General features: G+C 39.9%; 3 protein-coding genes across 4 annotated transcripts; 2 read left to right on the top strand and 1 right to left on the bottom strand.

Moving 5' to 3' along the window:
- Positions 1-293: 293 nt before the first annotated feature.
- vamp2 (vesicle-associated membrane protein 2) lies at positions 294-10388 on the top strand. Its single transcript, XM_005471940.4, has 5 exons — positions 294-648; positions 4367-4469; positions 4762-4920; positions 5354-5405; positions 5569-10388. Coding segments are annotated over exons 1-5 (333 nt in total). The 5' UTR covers positions 294-646; the 3' UTR covers positions 5586-10388.
- A 3636-nt stretch (positions 10389-14024) lies between these two features.
- On the top strand, positions 14025-20062 carry pcolcea (procollagen C-endopeptidase enhancer a). Its single transcript, XM_003450484.5, has 9 exons — positions 14025-14241; positions 16866-16974; positions 17062-17320; positions 18406-18530; positions 18631-18767; positions 18860-19161; positions 19250-19327; positions 19413-19583; positions 19717-20062. Exons 1-9 carry the CDS (start codon positions 14153-14155, stop codon positions 19845-19847), a joined length of 1401 nt encoding a protein of 466 aa, XP_003450532.1. The 5' UTR covers positions 14025-14152; the 3' UTR covers positions 19848-20062.
- A 623-nt stretch (positions 20063-20685) lies between these two features.
- Positions 20686-26132, bottom strand: tmem88a (transmembrane protein 88 a). Of its 2 annotated transcripts, none has more exons than XM_025910746.1 (3): positions 26114-26132; positions 22323-22648; positions 20686-21882 (listed from the first exon to the last, which is right to left on the bottom strand). In XM_025910746.1, the coding sequence occupies exons 1-3, from the start codon at positions 26115-26117 to the stop codon at positions 21595-21597; spliced, it is 618 nt and encodes a 205-aa protein (XP_025766531.1). In that variant the 5' UTR covers positions 26118-26132; the 3' UTR covers positions 20686-21594. The 2 variants fall into 2 exon arrangements, with proteins under 2 accessions (XP_025766531.1, XP_003450498.1); XM_003450450.5 differs by lacking the exon at positions 26114-26132 and adding an exon at positions 23644-24150.
- Positions 26133-27967: the final 1835 nt, after the last annotated feature.

Raw genomic sequence — 27967 nt, 5'->3', positions numbered from 1 at the left:
ACTATAAATGATAACCTAGGCTACTGCTTATCTCGCCACACCCCCTTTCGAGGAACGCCATTTTGTTGACAGACAGACTCGCCATGAGAAAAAGCTCCTTTCTGAGGAGCTAGAACCACAAGTGTGACCGCAACATGCAGTTTATTTAAATGAAATACGAGCAGATCCCCAATAATAGCCCCCACGGTTGAAAACGATGCTTTGTGAGCGCTAAAATGGCGTGTTTGAAGTCTCCGGCCACCCATTTCAACATGAAACTCGCCGCGATTGACGTCACCGAGCCATCTTTGTCCACCTAATCCAGGCGGAGGGTTATTACACCTTCATTACAGCACGGTCTCCGACAGCACCGGGCTCTAGTAAATAGCCTGTCAGGTGCCGCAAATCTGTAGACATAGGGATATTTTTTTTAAAAAGAAAAAAAAGAGGAAGAAATATAGCGAGGAGACACCTCTCAGTGGCAGATTCAAACTCAGTGCTCCTCCTAGGATATATAGGCAGGCAAACGCCACAATAACCAACCAAAGGCTGCCAGAGGGTAGAGAGGAGCGCAGAAGGCACATCCACATCCATCTGCCAGCCACTTAGCACGCGCTAACATTTCCAGTCCGGATTAGAGCACAGCTGTCTCCCTGCTACCAGGAAAATGTAAGTACAGGCTCGCTGATTTTTTTTTATTTATTTTTTGTGAAATCCGAATTTATTTAATTGCGATTTGGTCCTCACGACTGGTGTTTGGGAGGCTTTGTGGGGATTTGTGGTGTGTGAACAGTGTTCCTCAGCCGTCATAAACTGACATGGTCATTAATCTCTGCTGTTGTGTTGATCATGGAGAAATATCGCAGTTTGAGCTCATTTCACAGCTGTCTCCCTCTGATAATATGACCCAAAAGTGAAGAGGCTAACGCGTCGGCCTAACCTTAGAGCAGACGGTGCCGTCGGGTTTAACTGTTATTAAACGCGTTATTAGCCTTATTTTCAGTGTGTGTACAGTGAACGTGTTTGTCGACGTCTTTTTCCTTGTTGTAATTATTAGTTTGTTTTTTTGCCGTGAGCTAGATTTGACTTGAGCCAGCACGTACGCATTTTTTTCCAGTTTGGACTGGTTTGATTTGAAAAGGACACCGTCTGTGTGATTATACCCACAGGCTAATTAAATACATTTATTTATTTCTTATTATTAATAATAATATTAAGAAGGGAAAAAACGTCGTGTTCTCTAAAGCTGTGTCCCCTTGTTGAACATTTCCAGTGCATTATTCTTCCCTTGCTCAGTCACAGGTGACGATTTGGCTGATTCTAGAAACAGCAAGGACATAACGCTGAACGAGCCATACTAGCTGTTTGACCAGCGCCAGACTATTTGGATAGCCTGTTGAACACACCCTCGACGATTTTCGACGAATACACCATAAAACTTGTCAAAGACGCTGTTATTATTAGCTCTGAATTAGGCTTAGGCCTAGTTTACGTGATATTTGCAACCTACAGCGGGGGGTGGGGATAGCCTAGCCTCCTACTGTATGTCGTCGATTGTAGTGCGAGGGCGGACAGCTGTATATCTCACCACATTTCATTGTTGTTGGGTCTTCGTGGGTAAATGAAGCATGTAAATGTCTTTCTTCACGCACCTTTATTGTCCATTTTTTGTTGTTTTTGACCGCACGGTGAAAAAGGGTGGGCTGAGGAAAAGTAGCCGCCACAGCCTTCTCTGTCAGCATTCGCATAGCAGGCAGTTTTAAGGGTGAAGCAGCCTGGTTCCGACACACGACCTGTCATTTACCAGTGTCGTCGTGCCTGTTAGCGTTTTCTCTTTGGGCTTTGAGTTACATTTGTCGTCATATTTGGTTGCAATTGTGCATTTAAGAGCCTAAAATACACCCTCCCTAATAAGGAACCTCCCCGCCCTCGACGTTGGCAGGCTGTAGGTGTTTTTACAGGCCCGTCCTGCTCGCGGTGGACAGGGATGTTTCATGTTTCCTGGTCTGTGTGGGTACACGGTCACACATGAACGTCGTGTGGGTTAGGATCCAGTGCCCAGCATCAAACAGAATGGGACAGACATGCTGGGATGAGACAGTTTCGTGTGGACTGCTGTGCCGCTGTCCAGTGCTGAAATGTCGCTCTCCAGTGCTGAAAATCAGGCGGCATGCTTTTCCGTGACAGTGACAAACAGAAATCAATTGTAGAGTTAAATGTCTGTCTATCTGCCAACCTTACTCTGGCTTAAGGAAACCAAGCATAAATGTTGAAATGCTTCCTCATTTCATCAGGGCCCCCCTGAAAACCTTAATAAGTCCCATCAGTGTTGCAGCAGCTCTCCACAGGGCAAGACTATTTTTAAAAGCACTATCTTGAAAGAAGGTTGAATATATTTAGCTTTCATAGGAAATCTGACATTAGCAGTGGACTGTAGACCAAACTGCATCTTATGTTAGGGGCTTTTATTAAATAAGAGTTGCTTTGCATTTTTGTTTTTTGTTTTTGTTGTTTTCACTGATTATGATCTCAAAGTGTGATTGAACTGGAATACTGGCACACAGATTGCTGATAGGGTCGTTTATAAAATAACTCTCTCCTTTTTTAATGTATTTAAAATGAAAACAATATATCCTTTATTTAAAATACAGAGAGCATGAAAACACTTTATTTAGTTTATTTTCAGTTTGTTTTCTTAACTTTAAAGCTTTAAAGGTTTTAGATTATGTTCTGAAGTGGCACACAGATGAGAAACGGTTGATTCACCTGGCTCGATCAAATCAGCAGCACGCAGTTTTCGCAGGATGTGAAAGCTGGTGAGAAACCTCGTCACAGCACTGGCAGCTCTTCCTGGTGCTAGTTTAGAGGTGATGACAGCGTGAACCTCTGTACACATTACACCTTTGTGGTGGGACTCATTGGAGAGTTGGGGGGGAGCTCCAAGTAATTATATACATGCAAATATCTGTGCAACTTCATTGTACATTCATGCCTGTAAATATACAGTTATAGAATATTAGTAATACTAGTCTGATAAAATAAAATAATATCAGTATTTTGCACGTGTTTGTATTTTAAGGCAAATAATATTATTAATATGACATTTAGCTGTTATAATTTTTCCTTGGCGGCTCATAGGGACCACCAGCAGCACCACGTAAACTATTTGAAAGGATTTGTTGTTGTTAAAGGATTAGTCATTTGTGAGTGTGCAGAGGTGACCTTTGTACAGAGTTTTCCCTCGCACTAGTGAAGTAGCTCAGTTACAGCTAAGGTATATTTCTCATAAGATGCTACAAGCTTAGCTTTATCACAGAGTGCTTGTTCACGATCTTACTTTGTGGTTATTGATTTAGTTTGGATTTATAGAAGCAAACGGGAAGCGTTAGATCACACTCCATCTAAGTATTTTTAACACTTTCTCACTTGCATTTCAGGAGTTGTAGCGACCGCGTTATACATTATACATCAAGCTGTATAATGTTTAAAGGTTATGTTTAAAATAGCCACAAACTATTCCTGAAAAAAATATTAAAAAGTATATTTGTGGTTGTAATTTGTGCCTGCCCCCCATTCATTCTCCATCTCAGTGATGAGATGCGTGTCATAGAGGAGCCACTGTATTCAAAGTGGATATTTTTTTTATTTCTATTGATATACTACAAAAACTATGGCTATACCTAAATCACAAGTAGTGTAGCAGCACAGAAAAAGCTAAAGTTTCAAATAGATATAAATGACATTTGCATCAGCGGTGACAAATTTAAGTATTTTTCACCAAGACAAAAAGAAGCAGAGAAACTATTCTGAAACTGCCATGTGGTGGAACTCTGCTTCAGGAGGTTTAGAAATGGCAATGATGAAGAAACACCCGGGTTGCGATGTAGGGTCATTTTACCCAACCTGTTTCGCTATTTGGTTCATTTTGACTTAATGTTGTGGACCATAACTATAACTCTCTCTATATATAAACATATATGCCTCCCTTGATTCAAAAAGCACAGGGCTCCAGTACATGTTGACTTTTTAGCGGTAAATGACACTCCCACTCTGTGAAATGACACTCTCTCACTGTGGTCACCGTCTGTACATAATGTCAAAGAACAGGTTCATCTAGCCCAAGAGGACAAGTTCAGTAGATTCATATATATTAGCATATAGAACTGAGACATTGTGAAACCTTCACATCTGTTACATCAGACTTGATGGCCTCTTTAGATTTTGTGAAGATTTTGGGGAGCATGACTCATTCTTTTGTAGACTAATTTTCACCGCATCACAAAAAACACTTGTGGCTTTTTTTTCCATCTGTTGTAGAGTAACGTGGGAATTTAACATGATGAACATGCTTTACATACAATTGAATATTTGCATTTTTTATCATCAGGTCTGCCCCAGCCGCCGGAGCCCCTGCACCAGAGGGAGGGAATCAGCCCCCTAACCTCACCAGCAACCGCCGTCTGCAGCAGACACAGGCACAGGTGGATGAGGTGAGTACAGTGCAAACACGCAGCCAGGCATTCATGCTTTGAGCCTCCTTCATTCATCAGGTAATTGTGACTCAATCCTTTCTGCTTTCCTCACATACTAAAAAAAGAACTGAAAAAAATGAACCTTTAATAATAAGTAGTGGGTTTGACTCCTCTATCATTTCTCCAAGTCTTCAAACAGTTTTTGCTATAAAAATATATAAACAATATCCTATATCTAGTAACCCTTACATGCAGTCATGTTGTCTTGATGGCCGATTACACCACACTGCTCTGTGTGTTTTTCCCCCAGGTGGTGGATATCATGCGTGTAAATGTGGACAAGGTTCTGGAGCGTGATCAGAAGCTGTCAGAACTGGACGACAGGGCCGATGCCCTGCAGGCTGGAGCCTCTCAGTTTGAGACCAGTGCTGCAAAACTGAAGAATAAATACTGGTGGAAAAATGCCAAGGTGAGGTCATGCAGACATCCTTGCTTGAATAGCAAATGTCTGTCTGTTTACAGACAAAATGAAAAAAAAAAAGAAAAAATCAAAGTGAAACAGAAAGCCTCTGCAAACATGGAGCCAACTACAACCATCAGTTTCTGCTATAGACTTTGCTCCTGAGCCTAATTTTGTGTGTCACTGGTAGAAATTATACTTGTGCTGTATGTGTCTACATCATGACATTACAGTGGCATGTGGCCTTAGGGCTGTGTGCAGTGCAGCTATGATGACAAAAAAAAAAAAAAAAAAAGCAGAAACAGAAAAAATAATAATTCAATCAGTGGCACGTGAAATTTTGATGATAATTGAAGATTGCCTTTGTTTGATAGTTTTAGTGCTTTGAAGATTTTTTTTAATTAAAAATCTCTGTTTTTTTCTGGAAATCTGCTGATTACAGATGATGATTATCCTGGGCGTGATATGTGTGATTGTCCTCATTGTCATTATTGGTAAGAACCACACTGATATTTTCTATAACAGATATAACAGTTATTTCAATGGTGTTATTCATTTGTAATACACATACATTTCGTTGTAATTGCCTTTTTTAATCTCCTAACCCGTGCAGCGATTTACCCTCCTTCACCTCTCCTCTCTTCTTTGTCTCTACAGTGTACTTCAGCACCTAAGAAGAATTGCTCCTACCCCAGTCTGATCCTAACTTCCTTGCTACAGAAAAAAAACCCTCGAATTGATGACAAAATTTACCGCAGATGATTAATTTACTCTCTCTATATATAATTACATCTCCCCAATTAGCCTTGATATAACACCCCTAAACCCATCAGGGCCCCCACGGCTCCCCCACTTCCACCACCTCGCCTCTGGACCCCTGTCAATATTTGTCCTGTGAGTGTGTGGCCCTGTCTCCTTTCTGGGTACTCTTGGCTTTTCTAACCTGCCATACTGAGAACCAAACACTTGTGACGATGCATCAACAGAAAAGGAAACAACGATTGGCGATAATTGTTACATAACTGATATATATATAGTTCTTTGTAGAGTTTTATTCTGATATATACCGTTTTGTAGGTGTGTGTGTGCGTGCGGTGCGTGTGCATTTTGTACTTTTTATTTTTTGTATTAATTTTACGTATGCTTCAGCGGTAACTACTGCCTATTAATCGAAGTGTGTACTTTTTGCATGTTTTTCATCATCTTTCCGTCCCCTTGCTTCTTCTCTCTTTTCGGTGTATTTATGCATAGTGGCGTTCGCCTCCATTCAACTGGGATACAAATTTTCATCTTGTCTGGGTTACTCGCATCCAGCAAAACAAGCCAGAGAACTAAAACTTGCATTTTTTTTATAAAAAAAAAAGTGACATCAAGTTACAGAAATTGGAGCTAATCCGCAGAAAGAACTGCCCTTAGAAAATCTCCAGGTTACTCCTTGTTCAGCTCAGGATTTCGATAACTTGATGCCGTGAAAAACAAAAATCAAGTCTTAGCTTCTTTTATGGCTTTTTGAGCGATTTAATGCTCACTGATAATCGATCAAGCGTACAAATAATGCATGAATTGTGAAACTGCTCTAGTAATCATCACCACTCCAGACCCCTTTCCATGTAATCCTCCCATCAGCCTCCATTTCTCTTTTGAAATTTCCCTCTTGAATAACTTTCATCTGTTGCGTCTTTTATGCCCCCCCGCCTTCTGTCTCTCGGCATGCTTGGACACCTCAATTTCTTCTGATAATTTCAAAACTGCCATAGTACAGTTGGACCAATGTCTGTAGATGTTTCTTTTTTTATTTAAATATTACGTAGTGTCTTATTTCGAAAACATTCCTTCATTGCAGTCTAGTGCAAATGCTCTTACTGTAGCACATGTAAGTGTAAGTATCTTGACAAAAAAAGTAACAAAAAATGCGATGAACCTAGTGTCGAAAACGTCAGTCGTGCAAACCACCGGAGAAAAAAGTTAAATAGCTGTAAGGGTACATTTTCAATAGGCAGGATTAGACTTTGAAACTGTCCAGATTATTTTTTTTAGAGGTATTATCTTAACATTACACTTACACACTCACACTTATATTCTGGAGATGTATTCTGTGAGGGTACCGTTGTATAAATTGTTGAATTCCCACACAGCAACATTTCCCCAGTGTGGACACTAAAAGGCCTTAGTCTTAGTCTTCAGTCACTTTTATCAGTAAGTGTCAATTATTTCCAGTCACACAATCTCCCCCCATCCCCCTCACACTTTTAGTAGGTGTGGAGGGACTGCAGAAGAGGTGTCTGCTTCAAATGCACAAGCTACCTTGTTTTTGATGGCGCTGTCTGGCTCTTTCATAGCCTGGCCAAAGCAGGTCCTGGTGCAGTAAAAATCAAACAAACAAAAAAAAACCTCTCCACATGAAGAGCACATTATAAAACAAGACAATTCAGCCTTGTAGATTTAGCAACAGGGACAGGGGCTAATTAGTCAAATTCACAGTTTCAGATTTACTTGAGCAGTTTGCTAACCTTCAAAGGTTAGCTAGCGACAAGACAAGTAAGTCACAATTAAAAAAACAAACAACAAAAAGTAGCATTCCTAAGACGAGCGTTTTGCTAGAGCAGTGGTTTGTCTCGGTGTGTCTCCCTATAGTCAAGGCCTTTTTCTTTTTTAAATATATAGATTCTATTTTTTAATTATAGTATATTTTTGTGTGAAACAGACAGGTAAAGAGGAAGTGTGCAATCAGTACCATTTGCTGCTAACCGGCAGCGAGCTCCTCTTTACCTCTGTCTGCTGTGTTTTTTGTAATTCAGCTCTGTGCGTTACACACTGCCAAGCATCAAAGGGAGAGGCTTCTGTTGTTATTGCAGTTCTTTCTTTCATTGGTGCCCTCACTGGTTTGGTCTTGAACTCTTACGTAACTTGATTTCGGCATCTAACTCCTGAGCGTGCGACCATTTCGGCTACTCTAGGAGCAGGAGAGCAGGGCAATATAGATGCACTTGATTTCTTTTTCTTTTTTTTGGAATTTTCAGACGCTGTGGGACACTAAGGCCTTTTACACATTTGATTTCTCAAAACTGCTGAAAAGGTTTCGCTCTCGGCCACGGGGCGATTTAGACTTCTCCTCTTTGTTATGGCGAATCAAAGTTTATATCGTGTTTAGAGAAATGATGTACCGGTCAAGCATTGATAAATGCTCAACAGGAAATTGCTCAGTTCATGCTTTACTGCCACTGATGCCACAGTCCTGAAATTTAGTTTTGAAGGAAATACAGCATTTCAGAGCAAATGTGTATAAAGCCTTAGCAGCCTTGTGTCTTTTTATCTTCCCCACCACTTGAGTAAACCAACCTTCCCCTCTTTGCTCAACTCACTTTTTGAAATTCCTTGTCTGCGCGTGTGAGTGTATGTGTGCACAGGCGCTTTAATGTGTGTGTGTGTGTGTGTGTGTGTGTGTGTGTGTTAGAATAGCTCAGTCTTGGGAATATCCCCAGTTTATCCTGACAGATTAGGCTGCTTAACTCTCAGAGTGAAGGCACGTTGTTTCCTTGATCACTGAAGTACGATGAACAGAGAGGTTACCAGAACTGTTGGCCCGTTCCAACCTTAACACACCCCCCACATACACATATGTTTATCCCCAAACAAAGCAAAAGCAAACCACAGAAGATTACCAAAGACCAGAATTCCATGCTTATGCTGCCAATTGCCATCAAAAACAAGCAGATAGGAAGATGTTATCCAAGCTATCCCAGTCTGTTTCAGATAGCTTACACCCTTACTCTACCTATAGGAACTTTGAACTCGTACACACTGTTTATGTGGTGTGTCTGTTACGGCTTGTGAGTGTGCCATCCTACTAAACGTATGCAAGTTAAACCAAAACTTGAGGACCGCATGCTTCAAATCTCAAAACTACATTAGCCTTCCCCTAATCATGTGTATCCAGGTTTGAGGAGCTTCTTTAATCTGTAACTAGTTTGTAGACACATGATCCTATAACTAATTATAGCACAAGTCTTCTTTTTTGTGTGTCTCCACAGTGCTGCCAATTTTTCAGAGGACAAAAAAAAAACAAGATACAAACTACAGCTATTAGACAAACCCGAGAAAAACAGTGAAATCTGCATCTGTTTGGTGTTGTAATATGGGGGTGTTTTGGGGATAAGGGGTCCATATCCTCAGGTTTAAGACGTTAGCAAATTTACCATAATATGTACAAGGACAAAAACTGCATGAGAAAAAGTAAAATTGGATTTTTTTGGCAATATCAAATCGTCATTGGGTTACAGATGTGGTCCTTTTAGCCATCTTAAAGGAGTTAACCATACAGTGGACTGAAGTGGTATAACACTACTGATTGGGGTAGGATTTGTGTGTTCTCCATAAATCCAGCTGTTGTCCCGTGAGAGCTCAACCCTATTGGTCACAATAGTGAAAACGAAGTGATTGCTCTCTTTTTCTGTTGCTTTACTGTCTGTATGAAAAGAAGTGTGCATAAATTTGAACACCGTGGCACTTTCTTCTTCTTCTTCTTTTTTTAAATGTTGTGATTCATTCATTTTCAAGCGGGATGGGAATATGATTCACTGGTGAATATTGTCTTACGTCAGCCTCAAGAACCGTTCAGTGATCTCAGCGCTGTGTTCAGGTCATTTAGGGGGAATAAGTGTTTGGAGTCCTTTTTTTACAGGGCTCTTGGATTTGTAATTCAAATTTTGAAAGAAAACGAGCAAGAAAGAAGGAGACCAACGCAAAATCCGCAACCTTATTGAAATGTTCGCCATTAAGCCCTAAAGGGGGTGAATGCAGCAATAGGAGGGAACCTTTTGAGTCTCTGAATGTTCTTTGAATGGCTATCAATTCACAATATTCTACTTAACATATGTTAACATGTTTCTTTTGTTCTTTTTTTTTAAACCAAATATTGTGTTTTTATTTTATTTCAGTTTAGTAATAACTCCAGATGTCACTGAGTTGTTTGTGTGTCAGCACTGATGGGTAAAGGTAAAGAAAATGGGAAGTTAGAAGGGTGGGGGAAAGTATTTTTACCTTCCAATAGTCCAGAGTGCTTAGAATGACTCTACAGTTTACATCAGATTGCCGTTTGTATCTACGAGATATATTTTTTGTTTAAATCAGTTTATTTTTGAGGAAAGACTTTTCTTTTTATTCTTTGTCTTTTTGGGAGTGGACTTTCTGGGATGATGGTCCATATTGCCCCTGGTCATCTGGCCTTACAGGAGGGACAGGACTGGAGGATCATGGGCAATGTGCTGGGCTGTATGTTTTTTTTCTGTTTGCTTTTATTTGATAGATTTATTGTGCTGTCATTTGGTATGGGATTAGAAACTTAACAAGGTTGACTCAACGCAAAGGAGAGGAGACTGAATGAGAAACTAAAGTACATAAAATAATTGTAGTGTAAATCTATCAATGTCTTATTATATTGATGAACATCATGAAATATATGTATATTGGAAAAACTGTGTCTATGACAGCTTGTGCTTTCGTTTGTGCTTCCTGCGCTTTGTCCGTGTGCAACAATGGGGAAATGCAAATATGACTGCAAATCTGGGACCTGTGTGAATAAGCATACAGTTATTACCAATGCAAATGATATCCTTAATTGATCCTTATTATATGCAAGAGTGCCAAAAAAGACTATGTGAGACCTAAAGTCAGAAAAATGTGCCTCTCTGCATCCATTCAGTCTTGTTTATAATCTCTTTTTAACTCCTTAAACTCACATTAAGACTCTCGAATCACTGAAAACTAAACCGCATGCACAACCAATTGCATGAGCATATAAATGAGCTAAGCTATAATGTAACTCATTCACCGTAGTTAGTCTAATAAAGGAGGCACAAAACTTACACCTCCATATTAATCACGCACACTAAATTCTGTATCAGAAAACTAAGTCTCTTGAAACCAGAGAGCAAAAATACAAACTGTCAGGTGTGACAGAGACACACATGTACATCACAGAATGGGATATTGGGGGTTGCTCTCTAAAAATTTCTAACAACCTGCCAATATCTACTTCGGGTTTTGGAACCAGGGAAACCTATGAAGGAGTATTAGGATCATATTTTTAAAAATACAATAATTAAAGTTGAAATTTTGAGAACATAGAAATTTTAACAAATTTAACAATTTGTGAGAATGTACTACAATTTGTTTCAGGTAACACACAGATAATTTCTCTTTTAGCACATATACATTTTCTAGTAAGTATTAACAATTTTATCTTATTGTCGACAATTTTATTCCAAGGTCAAGCAGTATTTTACCTTTATTCTCGAATTTTCTACGTAATTCTAATAAATGCTCAATTAAAAAAAACAAAAAAGCGTAAGTTAAAACGTTATCATTGTCGTTTCCGGTGGCTTTTATTTTGAAGAGTAGCTAAAGCAGTCATATTTCCTGCTATCGGTTCACTAAATATGAATTTCCTAGCCGACATATGTGATAAAAGAAGAAGAAAAAAGCTCTCCCGCACAGCTGTGCTAGCTCTAAATTAAGCACATAAAAGCAAAGCTTCATTTTGCACATTATTATCATGGCGCTCTCGAGCTGACTCTTTTCATTTGCTTCGTTAGCGCAAAACAGCCTTTCTGACAGATTGGCTAAATGAACGACTGCACACGCTTCAAATGGAACAACTTGGACGAAGAAACAGAAAATGAGCTGCTATCACTCCGAAGATGATGACACAGAGAGGGGGGATAGACCGTTGTTGTTACACGACTTCACCATCTATTTGTGAGGGCGGCGATAAGAAATAACACTGCTCCCAAGATGTAGCTTCACGTTTTCACCGCTGGGTGTCGCCCTGTCTTCTACAACATTACTTCACGTACAGTACAGACTGAAATTACTCACACTAAACTACCTGCCAGCATGCAAAAGCATAGATGCTGGCATGCAACACCTCGTTTATATCACCTCTGCATGCAACCAGTTACATCTGAATCTAACTTGTGCTTTTTATTTCTGAAAACCATGTCTGCCACTGCAGCATGAGGGGAAAAGCTTGCATGTGAAAGGAATTAACTTTTTCTAGCTAGGATATTGTCATAAACATGTCTCGGACTTACTGGCAAATAATGATGTCTCCTGAGCAGCTACCATAAAATTTGAGGGAAGTCTGCAAGTATTAGGTGTGACAGGGTTTGCTTCATTTGAGCTGCTGTTAGATCTGACTTCAGTGAGACATCCTGTTATTGCTGTGAGCTTTTTGGCTCATTCACTGGAATATCCTAGTTTCCCCATAAGACACACAATGAAGTGCATTCAGGAAAAAGGCTATTATGCCTCAACGACTTCTTTCCTGAAAAGTGACAAACTCAGACAAAGCAGGACACAGTCATTCCAAGTCACCTCTGCATGTGCTTCCATCTAGTTATCACTGAGATCCTATGAGACTTGGTCTACTGCAACGCACCACATGACTTGAGGAATGTTTTTTTCTTTGTGAGGAACCATATTTAAACAGAACAGATGGCTCTACAGTTGCTTTAAAATCATCAGTTTGGATCCATCACCTTTACAGATAGATTCACACAACTGCACGCATTCTGGTTTTGTTTTTTTTCTCACCTCTGAAGCACAGTGTCACGTTAAATTGTGTTTCAGAGTTTAAAAAGAGAGGGAGAGAGATTAACAGCTTGCAAAAGGAAATGTGTGGATGTAATAACAGTAATGTGCTGGCTCAGGGAGGCATGGACGTGACCTAGCTCCAGGGTGCACACCAAAAACAACTTTTCACTTTTCTGGGACTGTCTCGCTGTCAAACTGTTTTAAGTTTGTTTTCCATTTTTCTCAGTCAGCACACCCCTCCTCTTTTGCCTCAGCCGTCCATTCACTACAAGTCATCTCCTCCCCCGCTGCTGTTCCCTCTTGACTCCCCAGCAGGAATGTGGGGCCAGCTTGGAGGACTCTTTCAGGAGTTACAGCAGAAACCTACACTCTTGCATCGGATTACGGCTTAAAGGTCACTGTTACTCCCACACATATTGGCAGCGGCTGCACGGTTGTGCAGACGCAGTACACACCCCCCACCACCACCACCAGCAGACTCCTGTGCGCCTTTGCATTCCTTCCCCCGCTGACTCTTATCAAAGTCTTTGGGGTTAAACACAAACATAACACAGCACAACTGGGGAATGCTCATTTCTCAAACTGCAAAACAGACAAGCACCAAATCTGTCAAAAGTTTGGAAACCATGTGGCACAAAACCGCTTTCAAGTAATCTGGAACACCACAATGAAATCTGAACTATAAAATCTTATAAAAAAAAGAAAAGAAAAGAAAAAAACTTCTTTGTGGAAACAGCTTTGCGATTTTACAGACTGTGTGCACCTTTTCCCTCAGAGTTTGATCAAGATGTCCACCTTTGTAGTCCATAAAAGTGGATAATTTTACATCAGCTTACCCTTCACAGGCCTCAGTAATGTAGGCAAAAGCGTTGGCTCATTACTGAATCTCAACAGAGAAAGGATACTCCCTTCTCTCAAGTGTTATTCTTGCCTTGGTGGCAAATAAACAGTCCTTGACTCAATGGAGCCAAAGGAGCTCCTGGGGCTTGGGGAAATAAGAGCATCAGGTTTATTATCCTGTTAGAACTTATTTTGACTCCCACATGTATTTTTGATTCAACTAAGGCTTTTTTTTGGTTAAGAAAAATATTCTTTTTTGCAAATTAAAGGTCTCACATCATGCTGTGGAATGTAAAGATTTACGGGCCTTCCTGTGCACGTACAGCCCATACAGCCTCAGGCTTTGCCTCTACCTGTGCCCCCTCTGTAATCAGGAGTCAAACACAGGCTGGAGTTCATTTTTCCTGAACTTTTAAGCATTTGAAGATCCAGAAACATCCAGACACAAAACTTTCCAGACTTCTGATACTGGAGCCCTTTGCTCCTCCTTCCTAGATGCTCTCACTGAGACTGAGACCAGACTTATTCTGGAAGAAACATCTGGCTCAAATTAAAGCCTTCTCCTCCGTCCCTCCCCACTCACGTCATCCCCCCCTCATGGTTATTTTATGCAGCTTTAGCCCTTTCATCCTTATTGTCCATCTCTTCGTCCATTCTTGCCCCCCTACTCATTCATTCTCTCCGCCCATTCCGAGCCTCCTCCTCCTTCTCCTCCACCTCCTCCTCCTCCTCTGTCTTTCACCTCTTGCCTCCTGTTACCATCTTCCTTTTCTGCAAATAGTCTGGTTTGCTTTTTCTACGCAGCATCATGAAGCATATGAGCCATATCTGGGGTCTCTCCTTGCTCCTGTCTCTGAGTTTGGGATGGACAAAGGCCCAACAGGCCAATTTCACCAGGTGAGGTTGTATTTTAAATCAATTGTAATCGAGAACCTGCAGAAGAAAGCTTCTTGAAATTCACTCTATTTCCCAAATGCAGATATGTGAGGTGAAGATACTTTTGTTCGTTTTAACAAATATCAGCCGAGATAAAAAGACTCTGCTGCTTTGGAATTGAAATGATCTTTACTATGACATTTTAATTCAGTCCTGCTTCTGTACATTCTTTCCAGCTGACTGTTTAATTGGGCACAGAGCTGTCCTGTTGGTTTTGGGCTCATGATGTGTGGCGCACTGAGTCTGCAGAGGCTGAGGTGCCACAGATGTTAATGCTTTCAGCTCTGCCTGTGGGGTTGAATCAGAGAAACTTGGCTCTGGCTCTGTGCATTTAGGCTGTAATCAGCAGCTGTCTGAGTTTGCTGGGGTTCTGCTGTCTGAGCTGTAGTCTGGGAAAACAACAATGTTATGTTTCAATCTAATTTTAGTTTTCTAATTTTGGTTGTCCACGTTGCTGTTTTTGCCTCCTTACAATTTGTTTACTTCCTCTGAATGAGGCATGATTGAAAGATGTTTTATATTTCTTAAAAACTTTAACTCTCCAAAACTCTCTACACCACTAACTGTAAAATATCCCTTAACAGAAATGACTTCATAATAACTGACATTTTGTCAGTGGCTCCTAGTTTTACAAATGTATCCTTGCCAAAATAGGACATTTTTCTTCCTGGAAAGTACATTTTGACATTCAGCATTCCAGCAAAGTGTCCAAAACCTGAGCGTCAGCTGTAAAATATGCTAGTCAGCAATTTCCTTCTTATTTAGGCTAAGACAGTTAAGTTTTACGTCTCAGAAAGCAGTAAAAAAAGCAGCTAAGAAACATTTTAACATCCAGCAAGTAGTAGAGCATGTCCAACATATCCATCATATCAGTTTATGGAATTCAGTGGCATTCCTTTTATATTCAGTATTTAGACTCTGATTGGGTTTGAACTGACATAACAAATAACAACTGCAACTAGCTGCCCTGGCCCCATCTGCACTTTTACCCTTTGACTCATCGTTGCCTTTGGATTATCCCCAGTACATTTCCCTGGCCTACAATTATTCAACTCTTTACTTCAAGCTACTGACTAGTCACTTCCTAGTTATGGACTACCAAAGCACTCGAGTTTAAATAAATAAAAATTAAAAATTAATATGTGCAACAACTGTGATGGTGTTGTCTCTAACCCTTACCAAATTTAGCTAGTTAGCCTCTGTTAGCGGCACACAATATCAAAGTCAGTCTGAGTCAAACAGTTATTTGATGTAAATACGCATATTGCACAAATGCAGGAACATCTCTATTTATCAAGCATTACAATCTTACCTCGTGGGTGTACTAGTTACAACAAGTTAGATAGCTTCCAACACCAAAGATAAGAGATAATGTTAGCTAGCAAGAAGCAGGAAACACCCACCTCTTTCTTGTTCATGTAAAGTTATGTTTTGTCCAAGGAACACATTGGGGATCAAAATACACAACCATGATAACCAGTTTACATTAGTTATGCTAGCCCAAACTCAAACCATGCCTGGTTAGTTCAAACTCTGTTAAGTTTGAAAATCTTTTTACTGTATAAATGGACTAAGAAAAAGGCAGTTGTGTGACTGGCTGGATGAGGCTTGTATAGGAAAGCCCTTTGAGTTCTCAAATTGAATACAAAAGCAGCCTATAGGTGCAAGTCTCTTTAAAACACACAAATAATAATGGGAGCAATTTATCTTACCAGAATGCTATTCAACATTAGACCAGAAGATCTGTGAATGAAACCACCAACCTACAGATTAGTGGACCTTAACGTCTCCCATTGGTAATGGAAGTCCAGCTGTGAAACTTCAACGTTAGCATTTTTGCCACTACCACCTTAGATTTTCAAAACTGAGAGATACTACATGCTAATGGCGAATCGTCATAGAAATAAAAAAAAAAGGCTAATGACTTCAATTAATCAAAAGTTCAGATTCCTATTTAGACGATAATTGACAAAAGAAAATCGCTATGTAGAGCCACACGTATAACCATATAATCAAAAGTCTTTTTGCAATCACAAGATTTTCCTCTTGCTGGACTTGGAAAAAGAATGCAAAGTACTTCTGCGCTGGCTTCTGTCTTTAAAGCAGAAAGCCACAGACATCTTTTATATACAGTCTCTGGCTCTATTTCCTGAGGTACAGCCAAGCTAAGACTATAAATCGATTTATAGGCTTTATAAATGACTGATATAGAGTAAACAAGGCTCTGTCAGAAGAAGTCATCTTAATTTAATTATGATCCTGTTACAGAGCTCGAGTGCTGACTCCAACTTGATTGAAGTGTGATTATTGTTGTTTTTTTCATTCTTTCCCTGTTTTAGTGTCAATTAAACAACAGACTTTAATTGAGAAAAAACATTGCAAGAATGCACGTAGCAACATCTACACCCTGTGATTAAATCATCATATAATGAAAATTTCCATTTGCTTACACTAATTTCTTCCAGTAAATTCCCACAACAACAACCACAACAGCCAAGAGTTCATTTAATCAGCCAACTAGAGGATGTCAGTCTCTTTAGGACTCTGCTTGAGATTTCCATTTCTCACTGTCTCCTTTACCACAGGCCTGTGTTCTACTGCGGAGGAGACATGGTTGCAGAATCAGGCTTAGTCGGAAGTGAAGGGTTCCCAAGCTTCTACAAACCAAACACCAAATGTACCTGGCGCATCACCGTGAGTCACTCTCCCTTCCCCAAGCCTGAATTCTCCAGTTTTGCCAAGCTTTCTGTGTCTGACTCATGTGATCTCGATGCTTTCCAGGTCCCAGAGGGAAACGTGGTAACGCTCTCCTTTCGCATTTTTGACCTCGAGGCTGACTCACAATGCCGCTACGACTATCTGGATGTTTACAATGGACATTCCAACTTGGTGCAAAAACTGGGTCGCTTCTGTGGAACTTTCCGACCCGGGGCTCTCATTTCAACCACAAACATGATGATGCTGGAGATGGTGACTGATGACGAGACGCAGAGTCGAGGATTTTTGGCCTATTTCACTGCAGTCAAACCCTACGTATCTGGTATGTGGTCACATGATGAAGCTGTTTTGTTTTTTTGTTTTTCATTATAATGCCATGTATGCATTCCCAAATAATCCCAACCATTCATTATAAACCAGTGCCTGAATGTAGCATATATTTTTGATCTTCGTTACCATGACCACAATTTCTAATGAGGTAATTTTGCCTTAAATCAAAGTTAAGCTTAATTAAATAGTTAATCTCCTCTTCTTCTTGGCCTCTTGCATCCTCAGCTTTAAGTGGTGGCAAACCTAAAACCACAGTAATAATAATAACAATAATAATAAAACATTTGAAAGCACTGCAGAGGTTCTCAATACACATTAGTTTAACAACATTTATAACTCCTATAATTTTTATAAATCCCAGTTTATGTCTGTTTTGGATTTAAACTATTAAAAATGACTATATTCTTTGAAACTATTGGCAAGTGCAGCTTTCATAGTTTAGGAATGAAGTTTTTACAGTGTTAAAGAAAACAGGAAGTCTCCCACCTCACTCAGCTTTCACAGTACTGTTGTAAGGGAGCAGAATAATAAGTAGTGAATTTCTTTGCATTAAAACCTTCATTAGCAAATTATTACTGGTAATTAAAGTAACCTCTGGCAAATGATCTGAAACATATCATTAAAAGTAACAGGAGGCAGAACCATCGACAGTCTGGATTCAGCAGATAGATGTTGAGTATCAAGACTAAGATTAGTCTTCAGACTTTTCTTTTTTTGTTTGGAAGAGCTTATAATTAAGTTTCAATAATAGGCTTCAAATGTGACCCTGAGTCATGCTGCTCCAGCGACCTCCAGCAGTACCCTGGGGGCTCATCAGATATTGTGTAATAATAGTAAAAGGGGGGGCCAGCATAGAGGCCAAAGTATGATGCTACACCCCTGAGCTTGCACAATGTATTTTAAAAAGTGTTCCAGCCAACAGGCTAGATTAGGAATATCAGCTCGAAATGTTGAAATGTATATCTTTGTTATAAATGTGAAATGTCTTATTTGATATTAATGGTGCAGACAGCTTTAAGAATAATTTACAAGTGTCTTCATTTAGCATCCTAATGACGTGTTTACGACTTGTTTCAGACCAACAGTTCTGTGGGGGGAGGATAACAAAAGCCCAGGGAGAGATCAAGACACCCAACTGGCCCGACAAAAAATACGACCCAGGAACCAGCTGCTCCTGGCTGATCACTGTGGACCCTAATATGGTCGGTGGCAAGCTCACTCCCAGTGTGCAGACACTGTATAGGCCAAAATCCCTTACTTTGATTAACTGAATCTTTATACTTGTGTCTCTTTGGATACCAGGTGATCCACGTGAATTTTGATAAGTTTGCCTTGGAGGATGACGCTTATTGTCGCTTTGACTATGTGGCATTCTTTAATGGCGGAGAGAGGGATGACTCACGTCTGATTGGAAAATACTGTGGCGATCAGGTCCCAGAGTGAGTGATAGAAATTTCTGAAGCCTTTAAAGTCGTTTTAAAATAGCCATTTCTAATTTTACACCTCATCCTTTTTCCTGTCTCGTTCCTAGACCTATTGTTACCAGCGGAAATGTGCTACTGGTCCAGTTTGTCTCAGACCTCAGTGTGACGTCTGATGGGTTCCTCGCCCGCTTTACCAGCATCCCACGTGGTTCTCACATACCAACAGTCAACTCAGGACAGACTACAAGATACAGTCCCCCAGTACCTCCTGTCAAACCTGCACATCCTTCTACCCCCATAGAAGCAACCACCAAATATGTGCCAGCTCCTGTCCCTAGGTCCACTCCAAGCCCCAAACCAGTCAAGACTGCTAGAGACCCTAATGCAAAGTCAAATGGAAAGAGGCCTGGTAGGTAAATGTACAAAATAAAAATAAAAAAGTTAACAACTGGTATCACTAAAAATATATTATTTCTTTTTCACTATTTTCTTATTAGTGCCTCAAAATCCACTCTGTGCCAAAGCCTGCAAAAGAAATGGAACAATCAAGACTAGTTTCTGTGCCAGTGAATTTGGTAAGTTTCCTGCTGTTGACATATACACACACACATGCATTATCAATCAGATGTTACGTTCTGACTGACCCCACCTTTTTTCCAGTATTAACCGGGAAGGTGACCTCTGTGGCCCCGAGGCCCCGAGGCACTCTTCAGATTACTGTGTCCCTCATCAAGGCCTACAAAGCAGGCCGGCTAACCATAACACAAGTTGGAGAGACCATGTCAGTTAAGCTGATGTCACAGTGCAAGAAGTGCCCGTTGCTCCGCAAAGGTAGGTTGTTGCTTATTTTTTAATTCGTATTATCCAGGCACTGGAGATCAGCAGTATTGTCTTTAACTCAACAAACATAACCTCATTTAATCTTAATGTTTGTGGGTTTTTTGTTTTTTTTACATTCTCACAGGTGTCAACTACATCATCATGGGTCAGGTGAATGAACAGGGACAGGGTATCCTGGAACCTGGTGCATTCACAGCTCTCTACAAACCCCCACACCACAAATTGTTAGTGAATATCAGCAAACAACCCTGTTAACCTCAAATACCTGTCCAGACCAGAAAATGGAAACACAGATCCAGACATTTTAATGTGAAATGCAGCTCTTTCAAAGCACTATATTACAGGAATACATAACTTCGCTGTTGTACCGCAAATTAATTAAAGGACGGCAATTGTAATGTCTTATTCAAAACTCTGCCAAACCTTATGTTTGTAATTTATAACTGAATAAAGGTTTTATATCTCTTTCATCTCGTTTATCTGACTGGCCACTTTGTGTGTGTGTGTATATATCAACTGTGACACTTACAGTTAGAATGATGTCTCTGACTCCACCTTGTGGATTTAAAGAGTAAGAGCAACCTGCACATTATGAATCGGATAATCATGGCTTTAGATGAAGAAAATGTATTGTCATTCATAAACATAGAGACCAGTTTACCTTCAGGAGATCCACACCTCTTTGGACCTCTCTGCATAAAAACAATGTTTTACAGGGAAGAAACTTTTTTTTTATTGGAAGATTCTGAAGCCAGGAATGACAAAGTCAATTTTCAAAAGATATATCAAGAAATTCCTCAATTTTATTAACAAAGGAAATGGAATTGCTCATTTCTTCTTTGCAGTTTTTATAGCTTGCAAAACCGTTTGAACCACTGAATACTTTGAGGGCCAGGGTCTGGCAGACTGACCTTATATTTGAGACCCGTGGTTCCTATTAAAAATCTCAAGAGGTGATAAAGTCTTTGGTCGTAAAGTCTAAACCAAGATGTCAAGTTTTTCAAAAAGGTTTTGAACTGAGGTACAATCAAGATGTCTACAAATTCCTGTTCTGACCTCATATAACTAGAGTGCAACCAAAAAATGTTCTATACTTTTGCTTTTTTTTAATTATTACTGAAGTTTATTAGTATAAATGTGTTTCACACGGCTATACCAGAGCATCACAAGTTGTAGAAATAACAGAAAGAAAAATAACAGAGTACTCCTACCATCAGTGACACAGCAGGGATGTGGCTTTTTATGTCCAAGTGAGAAGTCCAGTGTAACAGACAATCACCTGTGAAAAAGCTGACATCCCCATATACCCTCTTTGCTCTCTAGCAGCTTGTTATGTGGGTTGTTGGTGGCAGTTTGTCCACTACCCAGTCTTCTCCTCATTCTTAAATTCTATCTTCAGTTTCATCCCTAGCATCCTCTTCTGCCACACCAACACTCTGCATGTCCCCCTTCACCATATTCAGCATTTGGCCCACATTTGTAATTTTCTTTGGGCTACCTTTGGCTTTGACTAATGAGGCTGAGTTGCAGTCTAGCTGCCTCAACTAAGCCACAGGTCTAACTTATGACCCCAGACACTTGCCGTATCCTAAGTCAGTCTCAGGTCATACCCTTTGAGCCACATCTGGCCCATACTAAATTTTATGTAGCTCATGTCATGAGTTTTTCCTGCATCTGGCCAAAAGTATATGTCACTGAGTTAACTGAGCTATCAGGGGCAGGTTTTTTTCTCTGTAAAAAAAAAGAAAAAGCTGAGTGACACTTTATTGTACAAAAAAACCTTTACTGTATAAAGGAAAAGAAAAGAAAAATGTAAAAAAATTAAATACATTGAAACTGTAATCAAAAAGCAATTGTGACTCTTAAACAATGAATATGAATGATTAAATGTGATGGATTTTTACAATGGCTACAGAAAAAGGACATATAAAAGTAGATTTCGTTATAAAGCAGGCAACTTGATAATATAACCATATACAATCCTCCTCTCCACTCCTCTCATCTACACCCAGATGCTACCCTTCCCCTGTCTCTCCATTGCATCCTGTTGACTAAAGCAGCTCCCCGGACCTTGCTTCTGATTGCGTTGGGTGGGCAGGTTCTTGTACACAGCCCGGCTGTAGGGGATGAAGCACAGGCCCAGCTGGAGGTGTCGGGCCAGACGGCAGTAGGCCGCCAGCGCCAAGACCAGCAGAGGGGTGAGCAGCAGAAAGCCCACCACCAGCAGGGCTATGCAGGCTGTGTCGTCCAGCAGCTCTGAACAGTACAGGGATGTTCCATGGGGCTGCACCTGAAGGAGAAGGGATGAAGGGTCACAGAGGCCATTCACACCAAACCATCATCAGCACTAACTCTAAGAAGTGTTTGTATATGTAAGGGGCTCACACTAGTGATGAACAACACTGTTGGCATGCAGTGTGCTGTTTGTGAGGGCCTAAATCTCACAGCGACCTAGAGCAGCTTAGTAAATAAGCTCTGGGAGGCTCCAGAAACAGCTGAGAAAACAGCGTCAAATCTCTGGAAATAAAGGAATTCCTTTCTTTTTTTTGGCATTCCAACATAAGAGTTTGATTAACAATCGACATCAAGAGGTGCAAGTCCAATGTTTGGCTTTATAAACTGTGATTACCAGCAGAATTTAGTTTTTAACACAATTTCTTTCTACCTTTTAAAACAGCATTTTCTTTCACTAAATCAAAGATAATTATATAAATATATATTTATATTTACTGTGGAGTGGCAGAGAAAGCCGAATATGATCATGGTCAGCGCAGGGGTGAGGATGATGCCGAACAAGATGCTCGCCAGACTAAAATTGATCAGAGCGATGATCATATTCTGTGCAGTGACCAGCACGGAGCACGCCCAGCAGTCCAGAGAGCCCCTCAACTCCACAGGGGGGTCAGCGGCTTCGCTCCCTCTGTGATAGTAAGGCGGCGGCACCACGACCCCTGACCCCGATCTGGAGGAGAACCGTGCTTCGGAGCGGGCCTGCTCAGACATCGTTTTCTCCAGCGTCCCGTTCCGTGAGAGGCTCATCTTCTTTGTGGTCTGTTCTGCATAGAAAAACACACAACTCATTCATGCAGCTAGACAATCCACAAAACAACCTGGATCAGCATGACTTTATTTTAATCCCGACGTTATCGATCTCATCTTGGGTCTCTACTTGTCTCTGATTGTCTGTTAAAAACCTTCCCTCTCCCTGCATGCTCTGATTCTGATTCAGTCCGCCCGTTACAAAGATGGAAAGTTACAGAATATTAAACCATATTATGTAATAGGTCCCTGAAATATTGTGGCAAAAGATATGGAAAGTCAACACGAAATAACCACACAGCTCTAAGTGCAAGGAAATTAACTTCCCTGACTCCACCTCCGACCCCCTCCCAAAACAATGAGCCAGGAGCATCTGGAAAAGTTTGAAAAAATTCCACTACTCACCGAAGTGTCACAACAATGTCACAATTTTATTCATGAAATGCTGGGTGTGAGCTTTTAACTCCTACATTTCAGTTCATTCAAGTGTTTCCACACAATAAAGAGGAGCAATAACACTACTTCCCTCTGATCTGTGCTGCACTGACAGCTGCTGTTATTCACCAGTGTGAAATCTTTCACTTTGGCATTTCAACCTCACCCTTCAATCGACTGTCCAGTTAGGTGTTAAGATTATAAAAAAATCTCTTCTAAAACTAGATTATTGTGCATTATATGGAAGTCAAAGAGTACAACATGAATAACAACTATCACATGGGTTAAAGTCAATGAAAAGTTGAAGTGGCTTTTTGAGTATTAAAAAAAAATGTATAAAAGGCTTACACAAGATTTTAACAGGTAAATCTTTCCTTCGATCTGGGATGGCCTTTTGGAGACATTGTAGAAAATGTTTGCTTCCAGATCAAAATGAACCCTACTGAATGGCATTGATTTAGTGTGTACACATTCAAATAAAATGAGCTGTTTTGTTCCAGCATGTTTTCATTTTTTTTTTTTTTTAAAGAAAAAAGAAAGGAAAGGAAAAATAAAGGATGGATCCTGTCATGCTTACTTGCGTTATAAACCTGATGACCTTCCCCGGTGTAGCTCAGTAGTGGCAGCAGCAGATGAAGAGAATTTCAAGAATTTCCTCCTGATGTGCGTCTTCTCCGACTAAAAATCCAGATTTCGAACGTATATCCAAGTAGAGGTGGAGTTTCTACCCCTCGGCTAAATCTTCTTCTGTGCTCAGGGCTAATTGTACAAACTAATAATAATAATAATAATAATAAGAAGAAGAAGAAGAAGAAGAAGAAGAATCAGGAATCTGTCAGCAGTTTGGACTTTAGAGCTGTCACAGAAGCGGCCAGAAAAAAGCTCTACAGGCTGGTGGCAAATTGTGCTTTCCTACGGGCTTCAGCGCTTCCTTCCCTGACATGCTTTTCCTTCCCTTTTTAAGATTTTCACTCTGACTCGAGTTTTGAGATCCAAGCCAATGTGTGAGCCTGTATCCTGTGTTGCGTCCAATGGACAGAAAGAAGGCTGGGCTGTGTTAAAGGCTGATGTTAGGTTTGTTAGGCAGAGGTGCAGTGGAGGGGTTTATATATGATAACCCCTGAGAGGAAGGGGGAGGGAGGAAGAGTGTTTATTTGGATGGATTAGAGGAGTTATATGCAGCCCAGTCTGCAACACTTTACACCTTTGCTGAGCTTTTTCTTCACTGTCAAGTCCCGATAAGGTCCTGTTCAAAATCCAAAACAGCTCATTTTATATCGCTTTTCATGCCAAAAGAGAAGAAAAAAATTATAAACCCATTCTGGGAGAAGTCATACTGAGAGTCTGACAGAAGATGCAGACTTGCTATATTTACATTTCAACCACTTGGCAATATAGCCTGAAGTAAGATGTTAAAGGCACAGACAGACTTACATAAGGTTTCTTCCCAGTGCGGGAGTGACAGGGGTTTGGCCCTTGACCCTGTGATGAAAAACAGATCTGCTCTTTCAGAAAACATAAGGAAATGAGGAAGCGGGGGAACACTTGCTAACTTAGACGTGGGGAAAGAGGCTATCATGGGACTGATAAGAAGCCACAGGGGCTCAGATCAAAGGGTGAAATTAGTATTTTGCTATGAAGTCTAATTTTATTTTTTATTTTTTTTTTAAAAAGGTCACTGTATACACCTTTGTTTATTTATTTTTTAACAAGGGGTAGATCTATAAAGTCCCCAAAGAGAATGAGAGTATTTTAATGGCCGCTACAAAGAGGACTGATCAAAGAGCTCTTGGCGTTTAATCTGTGGGTTTAAAAAAGAAAGAGGGGATGGGGAACAGAGAAGGTGACGGGGGTCAACCAGTGTTTTTGCCATTAGCAGTGCCACAGTGTGAGCTGTTTGCATGTGCATGTGAGTGTATGAGAGGGCTGGTAGAGGAAGACCAGTCTTCCTGTCCTTGGATCCGGGATATCCGCTGCTGTGTCCACGCTCTACACTGTGATGTGCACAGGTCTGGCAATCTCATACCCGTGAGACAGAAAGAATGACACTCTCATTGCATGTGGCGCCTGTTTTCAAACAGTTTTATGTAAGTCTACATCTGTTATATTATTTTGGTTCATTATCATTGTATAAGTAATATGTAGCGTTACTTCTTTTGGTCACTTTGCAGTGACTTCATTGTTTTACTGTATGACTCAGATGACTTATTGCTATATTTGAATTACTTTCCTGCTGAACTCGAGAGCAGCTGCAGCTTGTAGCTTTGACAAGGTGCTATCAGGAAAGTGTTGGAGGGAAAAATAAACGAGCTGTGTGCTCGCCTCCCTCAACATCAACTCTGAGGGAAGCACAGTGTCCAGTGGAGCCACTCAGTGGCCATAAGCAGACTGACAGAAGTGCAACTGGCACATTTAAACGCTGGATCAGATCCTTCAGGATCACAAGACCTCATTGTTGCACAGATTTGCCTTCAAAAGTGAAAAAAAAATTGTGAACTTGGCAAACTAAAATAAAAATAAAAATGTTATCCTTCGTTTCAGTATTTGTTAGTTTGGCTTTATAGCTAACACTTTTTTAAATTAATACTGAGTTTGACAGGAATGATAGCGGAATCTTTGTTAAAAATCAAAGAGATTGTATTTAGTAATTAATGGATAATGCAAATTTGATGGTGACAAAGTGCTCCATCAAGTGCATAGTGAGATTATTTTAATTTTTAGAAAATTAAAATTTTGATGTACTGGTTCTAGAAAAAGAGGCAACTGCATCACCAATAACATGAGGTTTTATTCTCCTGTAAAACTAATTTTACTTTGAAATTATTCAAATTAATAAAAGATTCAGACAGAAGCAAGTCTATGGAAAAAGATACCATATAAAATAAGTTGTGTTTTTAAATGGTTATGCAGTTGCTTATAAACTTCTGCACCTCCACACTGGAATAGAGTTGGGTTGCAAAGCAGCTTGCAGAGCCATCCACGACTGTGGGCAGGCAAAGCTACTTTTAAGATTTTCTCATAGAATGCTAATAGAGGCCGTAGCTTACCCATCAGGTAACAGGAGTACACTCATATTGAGCTAATCTCAAAGAGATCAGAGAGGGTTAGGTCATCGATGGGACTCCAAAAAAGAAATGAAACGTCGAAAAAAATCATTGTGGGATAATTTATCAAAACATTTTATTTTCTTGAACAACCATACAATATGTCACAGAAAAATCACAGAGGGATTTAAGACAGGTCTGGCTCAGGTTTTTTCTTCTATGTGAGTTCTTTTTTAAACAGTAAGTGCAGCATAAATCAAACAAGTCAAGAGGGGGGGAAAAAAGCATTATTACACCCTCCAAATAATCCTAATAATGAAGACAAGACACGAAAAACCTCGACGCCATTAAAAGTCACATCCCTAAAAGTCTCTGCAAAAGTGTCAAGAGTTACAACTACTGCTAATGCTCATCATAAAATCACTAATGCCTCACAAGATTATGAATTTCATACAATGGAAAAAAAAATGTTAAAAAAGATCTCGTATTTATCTGTTAGATACAGTACAAAGACATCATTCCATTTCTGTTACCAGTGAACTGTGTTGAAATGGTTCTGAGCACCAAATGGTTGGTTTGAGTTGTATCACTGACTTATGTTCATATATCATTATATGCTGTTTAATGAGGGGGCACTGAGGCAAGGGGGGGTCTAGCACCATGAAAATTAAACCACCCCCCTGATTGCACTTCCCCTATCAACACATTATGACCATACTACATTTTTAAAATACCTTGTAGCCCCTTGTCAAGTGACGTATCCTTTGATATGCAATAAATATATAAGAAAACGACAATGTACAGTATAAATAATGTCACAATTTACAATTTTCCATTTTCTCTGTGATCCAAAAAAACTGAAACTGACAACAAAAAAAGAGGTATAAAAGTGGGAAAGATTTCCCATTGCAGTTATTTAAACTACAGTGAAACAAGATATTTTTAGGGTGTATTTTAATATAGCAACAACAAAAACAAATGACTGAGGTGGACGAGTCCGACCAAAGATGAGTTAAAATTTCTGATTGAGAACAAATCTACAGTCTTCTAGCAAACCTGAAAACAGATACATTATGTACATTGAATGGTGTGCACAGACTAATGAGGGGCAGAGGTATGATGTGGAAGATGTCATTCGTGGGCATTCTATTATAATGGTTATACGACAGTGAGGTTGAACCGCCATCCAAATTCAAAAACAGACCGGAGCCTCTGGACTGAGCACTAAAGACAACGGCAGGAAGAAAAGCTGCTGAATGTACTTTGAAGCAGCGCTAGGTCCATAGAGCATGGTAACCAGCCTTCCAGCATCACACTACATTACAGAGCACGCGTGAGATTTTTAGCTTGTAGCTTAGAATTTAAAAAAAGTGTCTGTGACAAAATGACTTGTATTTATAAACAAAAAACAACATCACTATAGATTGCATTAATATGTGACGTAAAATCTCAACATGTGAAGCTACATAAACTTTGGCACATTTTGTAGCCAAGTAAAAGTGAACGCAAAATACAAGAAGGTTATATGAACAATAAATGTGCCATTACTAATATAAGCAATAAAATTAATTAATGACAATGAAAATCATTTGATGTACTGTTAACAAAGAAATCTGGGTCTTTCCTGTCATATTTACATTCAGCCGCTCTTGAACATGCAATACTGTTCAAAAGTTTTGGGTCACTTTTTCTTTTTTTTTAAAGTAATTTGTTTTTAGAAAAAAATTGAAATTACTTAATAATTATTAGTTTCAATTTGACACATTGTAAATGATGATCAGTGACCACTGGAATCGTTAACTATACATCATTAGTGACTATTTTAATGGAGGGCTGTTTTCAAGAAGCATCGTGTGT

Source organism: Oreochromis niloticus, linkage group LG10, assembly GCF_001858045.2.
Source record: "Oreochromis niloticus isolate F11D_XX linkage group LG10, O_niloticus_UMD_NMBU, whole genome shotgun sequence".
Lineage (NCBI taxonomy): Eukaryota > Metazoa > Chordata > Actinopteri > Cichliformes > Cichlidae > Oreochromis > Oreochromis niloticus.
The sequence above is the reverse complement of the archived record's forward strand: the minus strand, read 5'-3'. Positions and strand labels throughout refer to the sequence as shown.

Bases quoted from the DNA above. Each gene is read 5' to 3' on its own strand.
- vamp2 (XM_005471940.4), top strand. The intron at 4,470-4,761 runs GTGAGTACAGTG...TTTTTCCCCCAG, and splicing joins CACAGGCACAGGTGGATGAG to GTGGTGGATATCATGCGTGT. The intron at 4,921-5,353 runs GTGAGGTCATGC...TGCTGATTACAG, and splicing joins ACTGGTGGAAAAATGCCAAG to ATGATGATTATCCTGGGCGT.
- tmem88a (XM_025910746.1), bottom strand. The intron at 21,883-22,322 runs GTAAATATAAAT...CTTCTCCTTCAG, and splicing joins GCTTTCTCTGCCACTCCACA to GTGCAGCCCCATGGAACATC.
- pcolcea (XM_003450484.5), top strand. From the start codon at position 14,153: ATGAAGCATATGAGCCATATCTGGGGTCTCTCCTTGCTCCTGTCTCTG. The intron at 16,975-17,061 runs GTGAGTCACTCT...GATGCTTTCCAG, and splicing joins AATGTACCTGGCGCATCACC to GTCCCAGAGGGAAACGTGGT. The intron at 19,162-19,249 runs GTAGGTAAATGT...TTTTCTTATTAG, and splicing joins GTCAAATGGAAAGAGGCCTG to TGCCTCAAAATCCACTCTGT.